Below are 13,464 nucleotides of genomic sequence, written 5' to 3'. Positions count from 1 at the left end.
GAGGGTGGCAAGAGGTCCTCCAGACATATGCTCCCGAGGCAGTGGGAGACAGTAGAGGATGAGGTCAATGCCAGGTACATAGCACCACGAACATGGATGCAGTGTAGGAAGAAGTTCAATGCTTTGACATATTTTGTCATGGTGAGTGAGGTCAACTGTCAAGTGGCATGTCCTGCACCACTAGCCACATCCACGGCTCCACGCACTACGTCCCCCAAATACCAACAAACTCATTCAATCAGTACTCAACTCTTTCAGGCACATGGGAACAACACCACCTACACGTTCCCCTCCAAGTCACACACCATCCCGACTTGGAAATATATCGCCGTTCCTTCATCGTCGCTGGGTCAAAATCCTGGAACTCCCTTCCTAACAGCACTGTGGGAGAACCATCACCACATGGACTGCAGCGGTTCAAGAAGGCAGCTCACCACCACCTTCTCAAGGGCAATTAGGGATGGGCAATAAATGCCGGCCTCGCCAGTGACGCCCACATCCCATGAACGAATTTTTAAAAAATCAGATACTTCCTCTCACCCTCACACATTACCACTGTTGTGAGCTGCACACCCACAACTCAAAGGTCACACGCACTGGCAGCTATTTAACCATGACAGCCACATCACCCAAACATCCTGCAGGACATTCACCGACACACTTCCCACTTTCTTGAAGAAGAAGGTAGTGCGTAACAGGAGGCAGCAAGTGGCAGTGGCTCCATGGAACATGAACCTGCTGTCTACTCTCAGGATGACAGCATTCCTGTCCCACCCCTGCCACTCTGCTAGTGCCCTTGCTGTTGCCTGTCAGCTAGCCAGCCCACTCCCTGTAGAGTATTGAAACTTTATTGCAGGAACAAAGGAACAGGAGTAGGCAATTTAACCCCTCAAGCCTGTTCCGTCATTCAATGAGATCATGGCTGAACTATGACCTGACTCCATATACCCGCCGTAGCCCCATATCCCTTAATACCTTTGGTTAACAAAAATCTATCAATCTCAAATTTAAAATTAACAATTGAGCTAGCATCAACTGCCATTTGTGGAAGAGCGATCCAAACTTCTACCACCCTTTGTGTGTAGAAGTGTTTCCTAACTTCACTCCTGCAAGTCCTGGCTCTAATTTTTAGGCTATGTCCCCTCATCCTAGTATTCAAGTATAGGAGACCTCCAAAAATAGGTACAAATGTATCAGCATCCAGAAGCAATAATCCAGCAACTAACCTATAACTCCTGCATGATTCCTTTAAATAGTGCTGGTGGGGGAGGGGGTCCTCCATGCTGTTTAAGACTTGTTCAGCTGTGCAAGGTTAAGACAGTGCATTGGCTGGAGCGCTGAGTTCCAAAATCGCAGCTTTCCCTTTAAATCAATGTTGCGCACCATTCTACTGCATATTCTCCCTACTTTACACGGTGCCGGCTTTCGTTATCTGTGTGTGCGGCCTTTACCAATTTGGCGTCTGGCACACATCATGCCGGAAGTGTGCACGCGCGTTCCGGACGTCGTTTTGAGCCCTTAAGAGTCTGCATAGCGCCTACACAACAGGCGATACGTGGCCGAATTTAGACCTCACAGTCTTGCATCTGGCTTGTGTAAACCAATCCCTCACACAGAGTCTTGCATCAAGCACAGGTAAACCCATTTCTCATAGTGTTGTGTAGCATGTGTAAACCGTCACACTTGCGATATGTAAAATGATCTCAAAAAGAAAACTAGTGACTTACCCGGTGCCTGAGATACAGCATTTTAGCACCCGCCAGCGGGTGCGTTCCTGGCGGGGGGGCCCCGAAAATCGGGAAATCCCGGAGCGGGACCGGAGCCCGCCTCGAACCCGCGCACTTCCGGGTTCCCCGCTGACACGCCGGCGTGCGCGCGCAGCCCCCGCTGGTGGAAATCCCGCAAGCAATTAAAGCCAGCGGGGTTCCACTTGAAGGTATTTATTTTGCCTGTTCAGGTCATTAACTGACCTGATTCAGGGATTATGTGCGGAGGGGTGGGATTTTAGAGCAAACTGGGACTGTTTCCCACACTGGGGGAAACACTCCCAGTTCAAATGGACGTGTTGCAGCTATCAGCCTGTGGCAGCTGCAAAGGTCCATTTGACAGGTGGGGGGGGGGTGGGGAGACCCTCACCCATTGCAGGAGGCCACTCTGTCACTTGGGACAAAGTTTGGCCTTCACCACCCTCCTCCTGACAGTCAAAGTCACCAACCTGCACACTTACCCCGGGGTCCAGAGACATGTACCTACCTTGCGGACCCCCTCAGATGTACATCTTGTGGATGGGGGCCGCCGTAGCTGCAGTCATGACCTCCTCAGAGGGCGAACAGCATCACCAGCCTCGCCATCCACGCCGTCCACCTCTGACACGTGGAGCTCCACAACAGAGTGCTGTGACACATCCACCTGTACAGCAGGAGGGAGGGCTACCGCAGAGAGAGATGCGTTGCAGAGGGTGCTACCCTCGCCACAGGGTCCACAGACCGAGGCTCAGCCTCCTGGACCTCTCTGAGCAGCAGTGCACACGGAGGCTCAGAGTCACTTGACATGTAGTCGTACACATCTGCAGCCTCTTTCATGCCGAGCTGCTCCCGGCTGGCCCGAGCACCATCTTCTTACCTGTCGCTGTCAAAGTCACCACTGCCCTCAACAACTTCTCCTCCGCATCCTTCCAGGGTGCAACCGGGGACATCGCCGATGTCTCTCAGTCGTCTGTGCAAAAGAGCCCTGCAAATACACCTACACCCACTCTGCAGTGACACAATGGGTGGCATCAGTTGTGGGTCCTCATAGTGATCCTCAGGAGAGGGCATTATTGCACAAACCAGACAAGATTCGCGAAGACATGGCAGTAGTGGTGCCAATATAATATGTAATGTGAGTTGGTCAGAAATTCAATACAAGTAACAAATGCGATGCATGCCCTGTGGCTGCAGCACAGGTAGTGGCAGGTTGAGTGAGGCTGGCCGTGAAAGAGAGGCACGAGAGGGTGAGTATGAGATAGAGCCATGAGATGGTATGAGGATTGGGTTGAGTGGTAGTGGCGGGATGAGTACTGGTGAGGTGAGTAGGTGCAGGTAAGATGAGGATGAGGTTTGAGTGGGTATGAGGGGTGATGTGACAGAGTAGTGTTGGCAGTGCTGAAGGAGATGTAGGGTGGGGGCAGTGATGTGGCAGACAGAGTGTAGGGGAAAAAGTACGTGTACTCACTTTGGCTGACCTACTGAGGTCATTGGAGCGCCTCCTGCACTGTATGCAGGTGGGCGATATGTTGGTGGTGCAGGTGACCTCCTCTGCCACCTCGAGCCAGGCCTTCCTGGTGGCAGAGGCAGGCCGCTTCCTCCCGCCCGCCGGGAGGAAGATCTCTGTCCTCCCCCTCCTCCTCACCCCATCTAATAATACCTGGAGTGAGGAATCATTAAACTGGGAGCAGCCTTCCCCCTGGGCTGCTCCATGCTGTGATTTTTTCTATTTGTTGCAGCATCTGTCAGTGGAGGACTGCCCCTTTAAATAGAGCTCCTCCAGCTGACAGACCTTACTGCGCATGCGCAGTCCGCCCGACGCGCAGATCAGCAGTGGGGAACCCGGAGGAGCAGGTAAGTGGATCCAATTAGTGGATTGGATGCTACAATCGCGCGGGAAGCTGCCTAATTTCACCGGGGGCGTTACCCACGCGCCCGATAGCCCCCCCGCCGAGAACCCGCAGCCCTGGTAACATCGGGTCCATAGAAACATTTACAATTGCCCTCTAATTTACTTCAGTAGTTTATAACGAGCTACAATTATCTGGATTTGCCTAGGTACAAGCCAGGTTAGCAGCTAAATATCACAACTGCACCCTAGATTGAGTAGCACTATGGGAGATTTGCTAGTTAGTAAGCGCTTTGGGATGTCCTGAGGTCATGAAAGACTATATAAATGCAAGATCTTTCCTTCTTTTCCTAATAAAGGTTACTAAACTGGATCATGGAGTATAATGATCCAGTACTGATCAGTACCTACACCAGCAGTGAAATTAACTTTGATAATAAGGTGAAAATGGTTTAAAATGTACATTACCTTACTTTCTACTGCAGCCTCTGTGCAAGCCTGCAACATGGTCAAATGATGAGCAAAAACTAAGAACTTCAATTTCTCATTGTGCAGCATCATTTTAATGTAGTCCTTCACTGCTCCTGCCTAAAGCAGAATCACATATGTAACCTTTAGCTCATTTGTGTCATACAGTTTAATGTCACAATAATTAGTGAAGTGTTTAGTGCTAGCATATACTAACCATACATAAATCTTTGCTAAATTTACATAGGGCTAGAAACTGTTTGCACAATTAGATATTAAAGTTGTGAATTAATGAAACAAAACATTTAGATCAATGTTTCACACATAGCTGGCTGATTCATAACCAGCTCTGGGTGGAGATGAACAAGTATTTTAGATTCCACAGCATAAATTAACATACACAAGAAACTCAATGGTGCTGCATGTTTGAACCAAATATTTGGATTGAATGCCTTCGGATTTTAGTCAAAATAACATTTCAATCTTTATGGCATTCCATAAATAAAATACCCCTAACATAGATATAAATATCATTTTCATACAATTATATAATATTACATATCGTAAAGTAGAACTTAAATCATATCAACAAACACTGCACAATGAAGGGATCCATTTTAAAGTCTTTAATGTATGGCAGGAAACAATAATCACTAACACAACCTGGACATTTATTTACTCTTACACCTAATTAAACAGTTCAATAATGAACTTTGTTACTAATGATGGAGTTTAGAATCTTAACTGAAATGCTTTGAAATCGCAATAATTTTAAAGGTAATCCATTTCTAAACTGCCAATGTTGTTTAGTTAACTTCTTATGGCTGCATTATCTACCTGACACATTTAAAATATCTCTGCAATCTGATGCTTTAATAAGTGGCAATACAGCTAATAAAATGTTGGGATTATGAAACTTCATTTTATAGTTTGGGATAAAGAACTAAACATTGTGCATTTCTCCCCAAAATTATTTTGTAAAACCAGAGGAGACAAATTAGGGGAGATAAGGAGGCATTTGTTTCAATGCAGTGAGTTGTGATGATCTGGAATGCACTGCCAGAAAGGGTGGTAGAAACAGATTCAATAGTAACTTTCAAGAGGGAATTGGATATATACTTGAAAAGGAAAAATTTGCAGGGCTATGGGGAAAGAACAGGGGAGTGGGACTAATTGGATAGCTCTTTCAAAGAGCAGACACAGGCTCAATGGGCTGTATGGCCCCCTTCTGTACTGTATGTTTCTATGAAGTGCAGTACTGAAGAAGTGCTACATTGTAAGACAAACTGTATTTTGGAAGACACATTAAGGGCTCGATTTTCCGATCGCGTTTCCGGTGGGTTTCCAGCGGGTTGGCCCCGAAAATCCCGATATCCGGTCACGTGACCGGATCGCGACGAAATCCCGGCCACTTCCGGGTACCGCGCTGACGTGCGGGGCTGCGCGCGCAAGCCCCGCTGGTGGGAATCCCGCAGGCAATTAAAGCCAGCGGGGTTCCACTTGAGAGTACTTAACTTGCTCGTTGTGGTCAGTTAATGAGCTGAAGCAGCTGTCAAAAGAGGAAGTGTGGGATTTTAGGTTCAACGCAGTCAGTTTCCCACACTGGGGGAAACAGTACCTTTCAAACCAGGCGTGTTGCAGCCAGCAGCCTGTGGCAGGTGCCAAGGTGCGCTCCACGGGGGAGAGCCCTCACCCACGCAGGAGGCCACCGCGTCACATAGGGCAACCCCTGCCCTCCACCACCCCCCGCCAAGCCAGAGGACAGACCGACACGAAACCGCAGCCCCAGTCCGAGGACCCACCCACCTACCCTGCACAACCCCTCAGACCAACACCTGCCAGATGGGTGGTGCGTTGACATCGTCGGAGGACGAACAGGATGACCAGCCCCAGCAGCCTCGCAGTCCACGCCGTCCGCCTCGGAGAGGTGGGGCCCCCCAACACGGTGCTGCGGCACACCCACCTGCACAGCAGGAGGGAGGGCAACCGCAGAGAGAGATGCGTCGCAGGAGGCACTACCCTCCGCACAGGGTGTACAGAGCGAGGCTCAGCTTCATGGACCTCTCCGAGGAGCAGTGCATACGGAGGCTCAGTCAATCGCCAGGTAGTCGCCGACATCTGCAGCCTCCTTAACGACGAGCTGCTCCCTGATGGACCAAGCAGCATCTTCTTACCTGTCGCCGTCAAAGTCACCACTGCCCTCGACTTCTTCGCATCCGGTTCCTTCCAGGGTGCCACCGGGGACATCACCGGGGTCTGTCAGTCCTCTGCACACAAGTGCATAAGGCAGGTCACCGATGGGTTGTTCCGCAGGGCCTCCCACTACATCAACTTCGCCATGGACGAGCGCAGCCAGATGGAGAGGGCGGTTGGATTCCATGCCATGGTCGGCTTCCCACGGGTGCAGGGTGTAATCGACTGCACCCACATCGCAATACGGGCACCTCCGCATGAGCCAGGGCTGTTCATCAACAGGAAGGGGTATCACTCCATGAACGCCCAGCTCATCTGTGACCACCGCCAGAGATTCCTACACGTGTGCGCCAGATACCCCGGCAGCTGCCACGATGCCTTCGTCCTCAGGGAGTCCGCCGTCCCGCCCATCCTGCAGGCACCCAACGCCAGCAACGGCTGGCTCCTCGGCGACAAGGGGTATCCCCTACACACGTGGCTCATGACACCTCTGAGGAACCCCATCACCGAGCCGGAGCGTCGGTACAATGACAGCCACACTGCTACCAGGTCTACAATTGAGCAGACCATAGGGCTTCTCAAGATGCGCTTCAGGTGTCTTGATCGTTCTGGGGGAGCGCTGCAATACACACCATTCAGAGTGGGACGAATCATAGTTGTCTGCTGTGCCCTGCACAACATGGCCCAACAGAGAGGGGTGCCGCTGGAGGAGGCCCCATCCACACCCGCCACCCACATTGAGGAAGGCGAGGGCGAGGAGGAGGAGGAGGAGGAGGACGCGCCAGAGGATGTTGGATGACCCATGCGCCGAGCCGCGACTCACCGGGATGGTCGCCGGGCCAGGGAGGCACTCATATGTCAACGGTTCTCCTAGAGTCACACACTGCGAGGCGCTCGCATCTCCTCACCTGCACATGCGAGCGGCCATACCAGCCCCCTCCACTGAAGAGTGCTGCCAGTAATCCTGCACCCACAGTAGTGTGCCCAATGGGTGGCAGCAGGTGTTCGCCGTCATGATGGCCTCCACGGAACGCACCTATTGCACAAGCCGCGGAAGAATGGACGAGAGGTGGCAGGAGTGGTGAGAATAGACTATTTAATATCTCGAATGTGACATTATATAAGAAAAAAAGTACGAAATAATAAACACCCTGGTGTTTTCCCTTTGTGATTATAAGGCCTTTGCAATTCTTTTCCGGGAACCCCTACGTGGTGCTACCCCTGTGGCTCCAGCAGAGGTAGTGGCAGGTTGCTCGTCTTCTTGCCTTGACCGGGTAGATGCTTTTGGCGGACGGCCCCTGGGTTTCGGTGCCCGTGACGGCACCTCCACAGACTGCTCCTCCTGCACCGGGGCAGGGGCAGACTCGGCCACCTGGAGAGGAGGCACCATTGCGGGTACTGGTTGAGAGGTGGGCGACGGGTGGGACGTGGGGGCGCCTTGAGAGGCGTCCCCGCTTCCATGTCCCCGGTCACCATCATCCCTCTCTTGGCCTCGGCCCACATCACCCCTTCCACCCTGCTGGACGGCAGTTTGGATGGCATGTGTGAGGCCTTGCAAGGCCACCCCTAGTGTATCCCTCAGCCTGTTGATGGCGTCGGAATGTTGCTCACCCTGAATCCGTACAGACGTTGTCAGGGCCTGCATGGACTCGATCTGGAGCTGTGCGTGACGCTCGAGGGAGGCCAGCCTGTCCTCCACCGCAGACAGTCCCGCACCTACCTGCGACACTGTGTCGCCGGTACCCTCCTGTGCCAGCGCCACCAATGCCCACATGCAGGAGGTGGACTCCTCCATCGCCTGCGCTATTGTGGACAATGCGCGCGGCACCTCTGCCAGTACCTCAGCAATTAGCTGGTGGCCCTCGACGACTCTCCTTTTCACTGGTGGCCCCCTGGGTTCAGCATCTGGGTCCGGCTGAGCAGAGCCTGGAGATGAGTGCTCCCTCCGTCGCGGACCCTCCGCGGCTGCCCCTGCCACCAGGGTCTGCTCATGCTCACTCGTGCGCGGTGACTCACCAAGTGCTACCCCAACTAGTTGGCGAGGGGGACCCACCGAGGTGCGTGTCTCTGCGCTGGTGGATGGTTGGCTCTGATGTGACGATGCACCCTCAGAGACCGCCATGTCCTCTGAGGAATCGCCCTCCACGATCGCTTCACCCAAAGACGGACCTGCAAGAGAACAGAGGGCACTTTGAGGCATGTGGACCAACTTGACAGTGCGCCTGATGGCAGGTGATGAGACGGTAACTCGCGATCATGGGTGTTGAGGGTCAGCTTTCCCTTACCGGCCGTTTCGGCAGCGACACACTCGCCATCGGCCACCGACAGGCAATGTCGCGTGCGGGCGAGGTCGAGCGCCTCCACCTCTGCGTCGGTGAGCTCCACCACTTGCGGCGGCCCACCTCCGGTGCGTGCCCTTTCCCTATTGTTCTTGCTTCTCTTCTCCTGTGAAGGCAAAACACAGATGTGTGAGTGGGTGCGTCTTGCATCGTGAGACGCATCGAGCATCGGTGTGGTTGGGTTGAGCGTGGCGCGGATGGATGGGAGGAAGCGTGGGCCACGTGCCCATCCCATTGCATGGGGATTGAGGTGTGTGGTAGTGTTCGGGTGGGGTCAGGGACGGTGGGTACTTGCGTGCACGGCGAGGATGGTGAATGAGTGGCTGTGAGGATTGCTGATGGAGCGCAGTGGTGGCTGTGCAGGAGGGGGTTGTGATCTGCTTGGCGTGATGGTGGGGACGGGATGTGGGAGGGTGCGTTGGTGTACTCACCTTGCCAGACCTAGTCAGGTCATTGAAGCGCTTGCGGCACTGCTCCCAAGTCCTTGGGGTGTTGCCCCTGCTGCTCACCTCCGCCGCCACCTCTGCCCATGCCTTCCTGGTTGCGGTGGCAGGGAACTTGCGTCCATCTTCTGGGAAGAGTGTTTCCCTCCTCCTCCTCACGCCCTCCAGCATCAGCTGCAGTGCCAGGTCTGAAAAACGGGGCGCAGCCTTTCCCCTTTGCTGAGCCATCGTCTCAAACCGCTTGCTTGTAGCAGGAGGGGCTTTGGGAGACTGCCCCTTTAACTGGAGCTCCTACATCGCGTCGACGGTACTGCGCATGCGCAGCCGGCCGGCACGCAGCTGGGGAGCGCAGAACCCGGAAGCAGGGCTTAATCGGTCCAATTATCCCGCGATCGCGTGGGGGACGCACACGATTAGCCGTCCGCGTTTTCGACGCTCCCGGAGGACCACCCGCTGGGAACCCGCAGGCCTGCTAAATTCGAGCCCTAAGTCGTGGTCCATCTGCCTGTTCAGGTGGACTTAAAGGATCCCACGACACTATTCGAAGCATCCTGCCCAACATTTAACCTTAACCAACACCACCAAAACAGATTATCTGCTCATTTATTGCATTGCTGTTTGTGGGAGCTTTCTGTGTGCAAGTTGGCTGCCATGTTTATTTATAAAATAGCAGTGATTTCAAAAATAATTTTATTGGCTGCATTTGCTTTGCGATGTACTGAGGACGTGAAAGATGGTATATAAATGCAAGTTCTTTAAATCTCAGTCTATACCGATATTCACACCCAGGTTTCCCCTAGTGGGAGATCTGTCAGATTTGACTGAGTGAAAAAGAAAAATTGGTCAAGGCTCTTTTTTGCACTGCAAAATTGCACATTCTAGCTTAATGACAAGTGGCACTAACAGTATCCATGGAAATTAATGTGGGCTGAACTGTCTTGCCCTCCTGATAGGAGATTGGAAAGGAAATGGACCATGAATATTTTTAAAACAATGCAGTAAAATTCCAATGTGACAACAACAACAAAAAGATCGCTACTGTTTTCTTTTGTTATTTTGGATAGTTGAGCAAATTTGTGAACACAACACAACGGAATAAATGTCGAGAGAATTCGGTCCAAAAGACCATGTTGTAATCAACCTCAAATTTAAAAACAAGAATCAAATATTTAGATCTTGTTTTTCTGGATTACAAATATAGCACTAGATTCATACCTAATTTAGATAAAATTTACATTTAGTTTATGTTGAAATTGACAAACTGCTTTGGTAAAATTAAGTGATATTGCATCTACCTTTGCAATAGCAGTTTGTTTGTACATGCGAGTGATGAGCCCCATGACTTGTACAAAGGGGTTATCGGTCTCTGCAGACCTCGAATGCAGCTCTCTCATTAATTTCTCCCACTCCTCAATGCTGGCATTCATTTCCTACGTGGGCACAAAGAAAAATGTTTTGAACGAAAAAGGGCAGAGCAATTAATGGATCTGTGATGCTTGCCCCAGTTTCTTCCTGTAAAAGAGTGGAGGAACAAGAGCAGGAAAATTCCCAGAGATACAAGATTGTTCCTGCAAAAACGTCAATGCTGGGTAGGTCAGTCACATGCTCTGTTCAATTATAGAAGCTTATGACAGGCTGGGGGCGAAGATGGAAATTCTTTACACTGGCATTATAAATCAAGGACCAAGAATGTTTCAAGGAGAAATTGTTAAATATTTAGAAAGTTAGAATACCAGGAATCATACAGCAGTAAATACATTTGTGTCACAGAATGTGAATTTAGGACAGTCGTCACCTGATACAAGAAAATGAACAGGCCTGTGTGTAATCCTAATTATAGATCTGATGATAGATCTAATGAAGGTATTTCGGAGAAGAGCTATAATCAGTCATTTACTGTTATAATTTTTGTCTCCTTTGATGTTTTGTATTACATCTATGCTACAAGACAAAATAAATCAAGTATTCTACACACAACATCTGAATGTAACAAGATAAGCGATTTTCTATGTCAGTGTACATTATTTTATATAGGTTACAAAATAAGTTATTTTATTGCAAAGTTGGTAAGTCAGAGACATAGTAATATGAAATTTCGTTTAGGTCTGTAATCTTAAAAGAAATAAAAGCAGCCTCCATTACAATTAGAGATGCATGCTTTTCACAGACTTATTGAAGTCTTTGACATACTGCAAAGTTGTAGAGATTGTGTGAAATTTATCAATGTCTTAAAATATTTGTAAAACACAATGAAATTCACTGTCTCTGACTTCAGAAAATGCAAAATCCTTTCTACCTATATAAAAAGTCTAATCATAATTATGATACATGAATCGATCTGCTGCAGCCTCGCGCATAAGTTGGGGAGCGACGCTAAGTGTCACCCAGGACCTGTAGGCTAAAGCATGATTAGGGAGGAGCTGGGGTTTGAGGCTGGAATGGGGCAAGAGCAGAGATAAAACTGGAGCAAGGGTGCCAGGGCTTGCATAGTGAGATGCACTTTCTCAAGACAGAGAGAGAGAGAGAGAGACACACACAAAAAGATCTAAAAGGATATGAATATTTTTAAATTTTAAAATGTTTGATATTAAAAAAAATCCAGATTCTTTACACTTTGAAACAAAATCTTTTCATTCAATGTTTTCAATTTTAAAATTTCTATCTAGTTGAGCACCTTTAAATCCATGATCTCAGAAAAGATGTTACTTAGCATGAGGTTACTTAGCAACTAAGCACAGCGTCAGTCCCAAGAGACCTGACATACTGGCAATATATTAGATGCTTGGAATCAGAGCAAAAAAATATTGGGCTTTCTGAATGTTAGCTGGAAAAGTTAACAATTTATTCTCAAACTAGAAATTCATGTAGGATTAAGATTATATAAAACCCTCACCTTAGTAGCTTCCTTTGACAAATCAAATGGAATTTGCTGTCGAATTTTAGGAGGCAGCTGGGTCAGAACTTCATGCTTCATTCGTCGGATCATTATGTTACTCAGACACTGGTGAAGTTCATCTAAATTGGAGGCTCCTTTGCAATCCCACTGAGCTCTTTTGCCAAAATACCTATTGAAATACCATGAAAATGTTCTCATTTTTGCACTGCAAACAAACTGAATTAGACATTTTATTTACAAATACAGGCTAATATGTAAATTCAATTTTCAACTCCTACTATTTGTGAGAGTTTAGCTACCAAAACTTCACTTCAAGAGCCATTGAAAAGATCATTAAAGTTGCAGACACATTTTTAGGAAAGTGACTTCTAGCTGGAACTGCTATCAACCAACCAGCCTTTGGAATCCAATATATTATTGATTACCGAAAAGATAAAATAAAAGTATTCTCTCAAACGTGCTAGCCCAAGTTCATTTTGGATGACAGATATCACACAGGTATGTGATTCAGCTAATTAGTTAAAACTAGCAATACATCAAACTATCTTATCACAATATCAGCTGTCTTTTTCAGAATAGGGTTTGAATGACTGCACTGAATGTGTCTACAGTATTGCATCATCATACCAATTCATTTACTGACAAGTTAATTATCTACTTTACCAAGGAGATGAAGGGGGTGATTTTAAACCCCAAGAACGGGTGGGTTGGGAGCGTATGGGAGTTGAAAATAGTTTTTTTTTGGGTTGCAGCCACAAAATTTTCAGACTTTGCATTCCCAGTGGGAAGCCTGTACTTTTACGCGCTGACGTTAAACCTGGGAATAAAGCCGAGTTGCGGTCGCGACCCAAAAAACAACTATTTTCAACTCCCACCCACCCCCAACCCACCCGTTCTTGGGGTTTAAAATCACCCGCGAAGTCTCAGTACATTACTGGTTATCAAGCACAAACAGACTTTTAACGTAAAATATGAATACAGAATGGACTGAATTTTGAATGATCCAATCTGCCAATAAATAATGAGACCAGTTGGCCAGAATATTTCCTGTATACAAGATTAACAAACAGCAAAATGAGTCAGTTGAATGTTGTTGCCCATGAGCATCATTTTTCTATTTCAGCATGTAGTAGTACCAGTGCAACACATTCCATAAAAAGACTCTTTGAATTAAAAAATTGCTGGTGAATCAGGACTAATCGTCCCAGTTACTTTTCTTACCTAAGGTGAGCATTGCAATACTTCTTAGCATAGTCAGTCCACGTTCCAAATTTTCTTGGATACAATGCATTAATCTGCATGAAAAGCTGTGGAAATATTAAAACAAAATCAATGGAAAAAAAAGAAATGAACATAAGCTTCTGTATTTAAGAGGTTCCAAGTTACCAGTGCTTTGATTCACTTAGCAAATGCATCTGAACAGTCTTATCTGGCAGAAATCTGGGTCAACTCAGGCAAACGGACTACAAATTTTTGTGCCTTTCCCAATTGAAGGAAACTTGAGGCTAGTGAATTTGTGGAGGATTAAAAA

At 48.4% G+C, this 13,464-nt stretch overlaps 1 protein-coding gene across 8 annotated transcripts in view; it reads right to left on the bottom strand.

Moving 5' to 3' along the window:
• Positions 1-13,464, bottom strand: part of zranb3 (zinc finger, RAN-binding domain containing 3) — a 128,593-nt gene that overhangs the window by 61,453 nt on the left and 53,676 nt on the right. For 7 of the 8 annotated variants that reach the window (XM_067987225.1, XM_067987224.1, XM_067987222.1 and 4 more), the window contains 4 exons: positions 13,155-13,240; positions 11,931-12,102; positions 10,333-10,467; positions 4,063-4,182 (listed from right to left, as the gene is read on the bottom strand). In XM_067987225.1, the coding sequence (XP_067843326.1) occupies positions 4,063-4,182; positions 10,333-10,467; positions 11,931-12,102; positions 13,155-13,240 (513 nt within the window). The remainder of the gene's footprint in view (positions 1-4,062; positions 4,183-10,332; positions 10,468-11,930; positions 12,103-13,154; positions 13,241-13,464) is intronic. The other variant, XM_067987226.1, reaches the window with a different exon arrangement.

This window comes from Heptranchias perlo, chromosome 7 (assembly GCF_035084215.1).
Source record: "Heptranchias perlo isolate sHepPer1 chromosome 7, sHepPer1.hap1, whole genome shotgun sequence".
NCBI classification, from domain to species: Eukaryota; Metazoa; Chordata; class Chondrichthyes; order Hexanchiformes; family Hexanchidae; genus Heptranchias; species Heptranchias perlo.
Note: the sequence above shows the minus strand (reverse complement) of the source record. Positions and strands in the feature narration are given on the sequence as shown.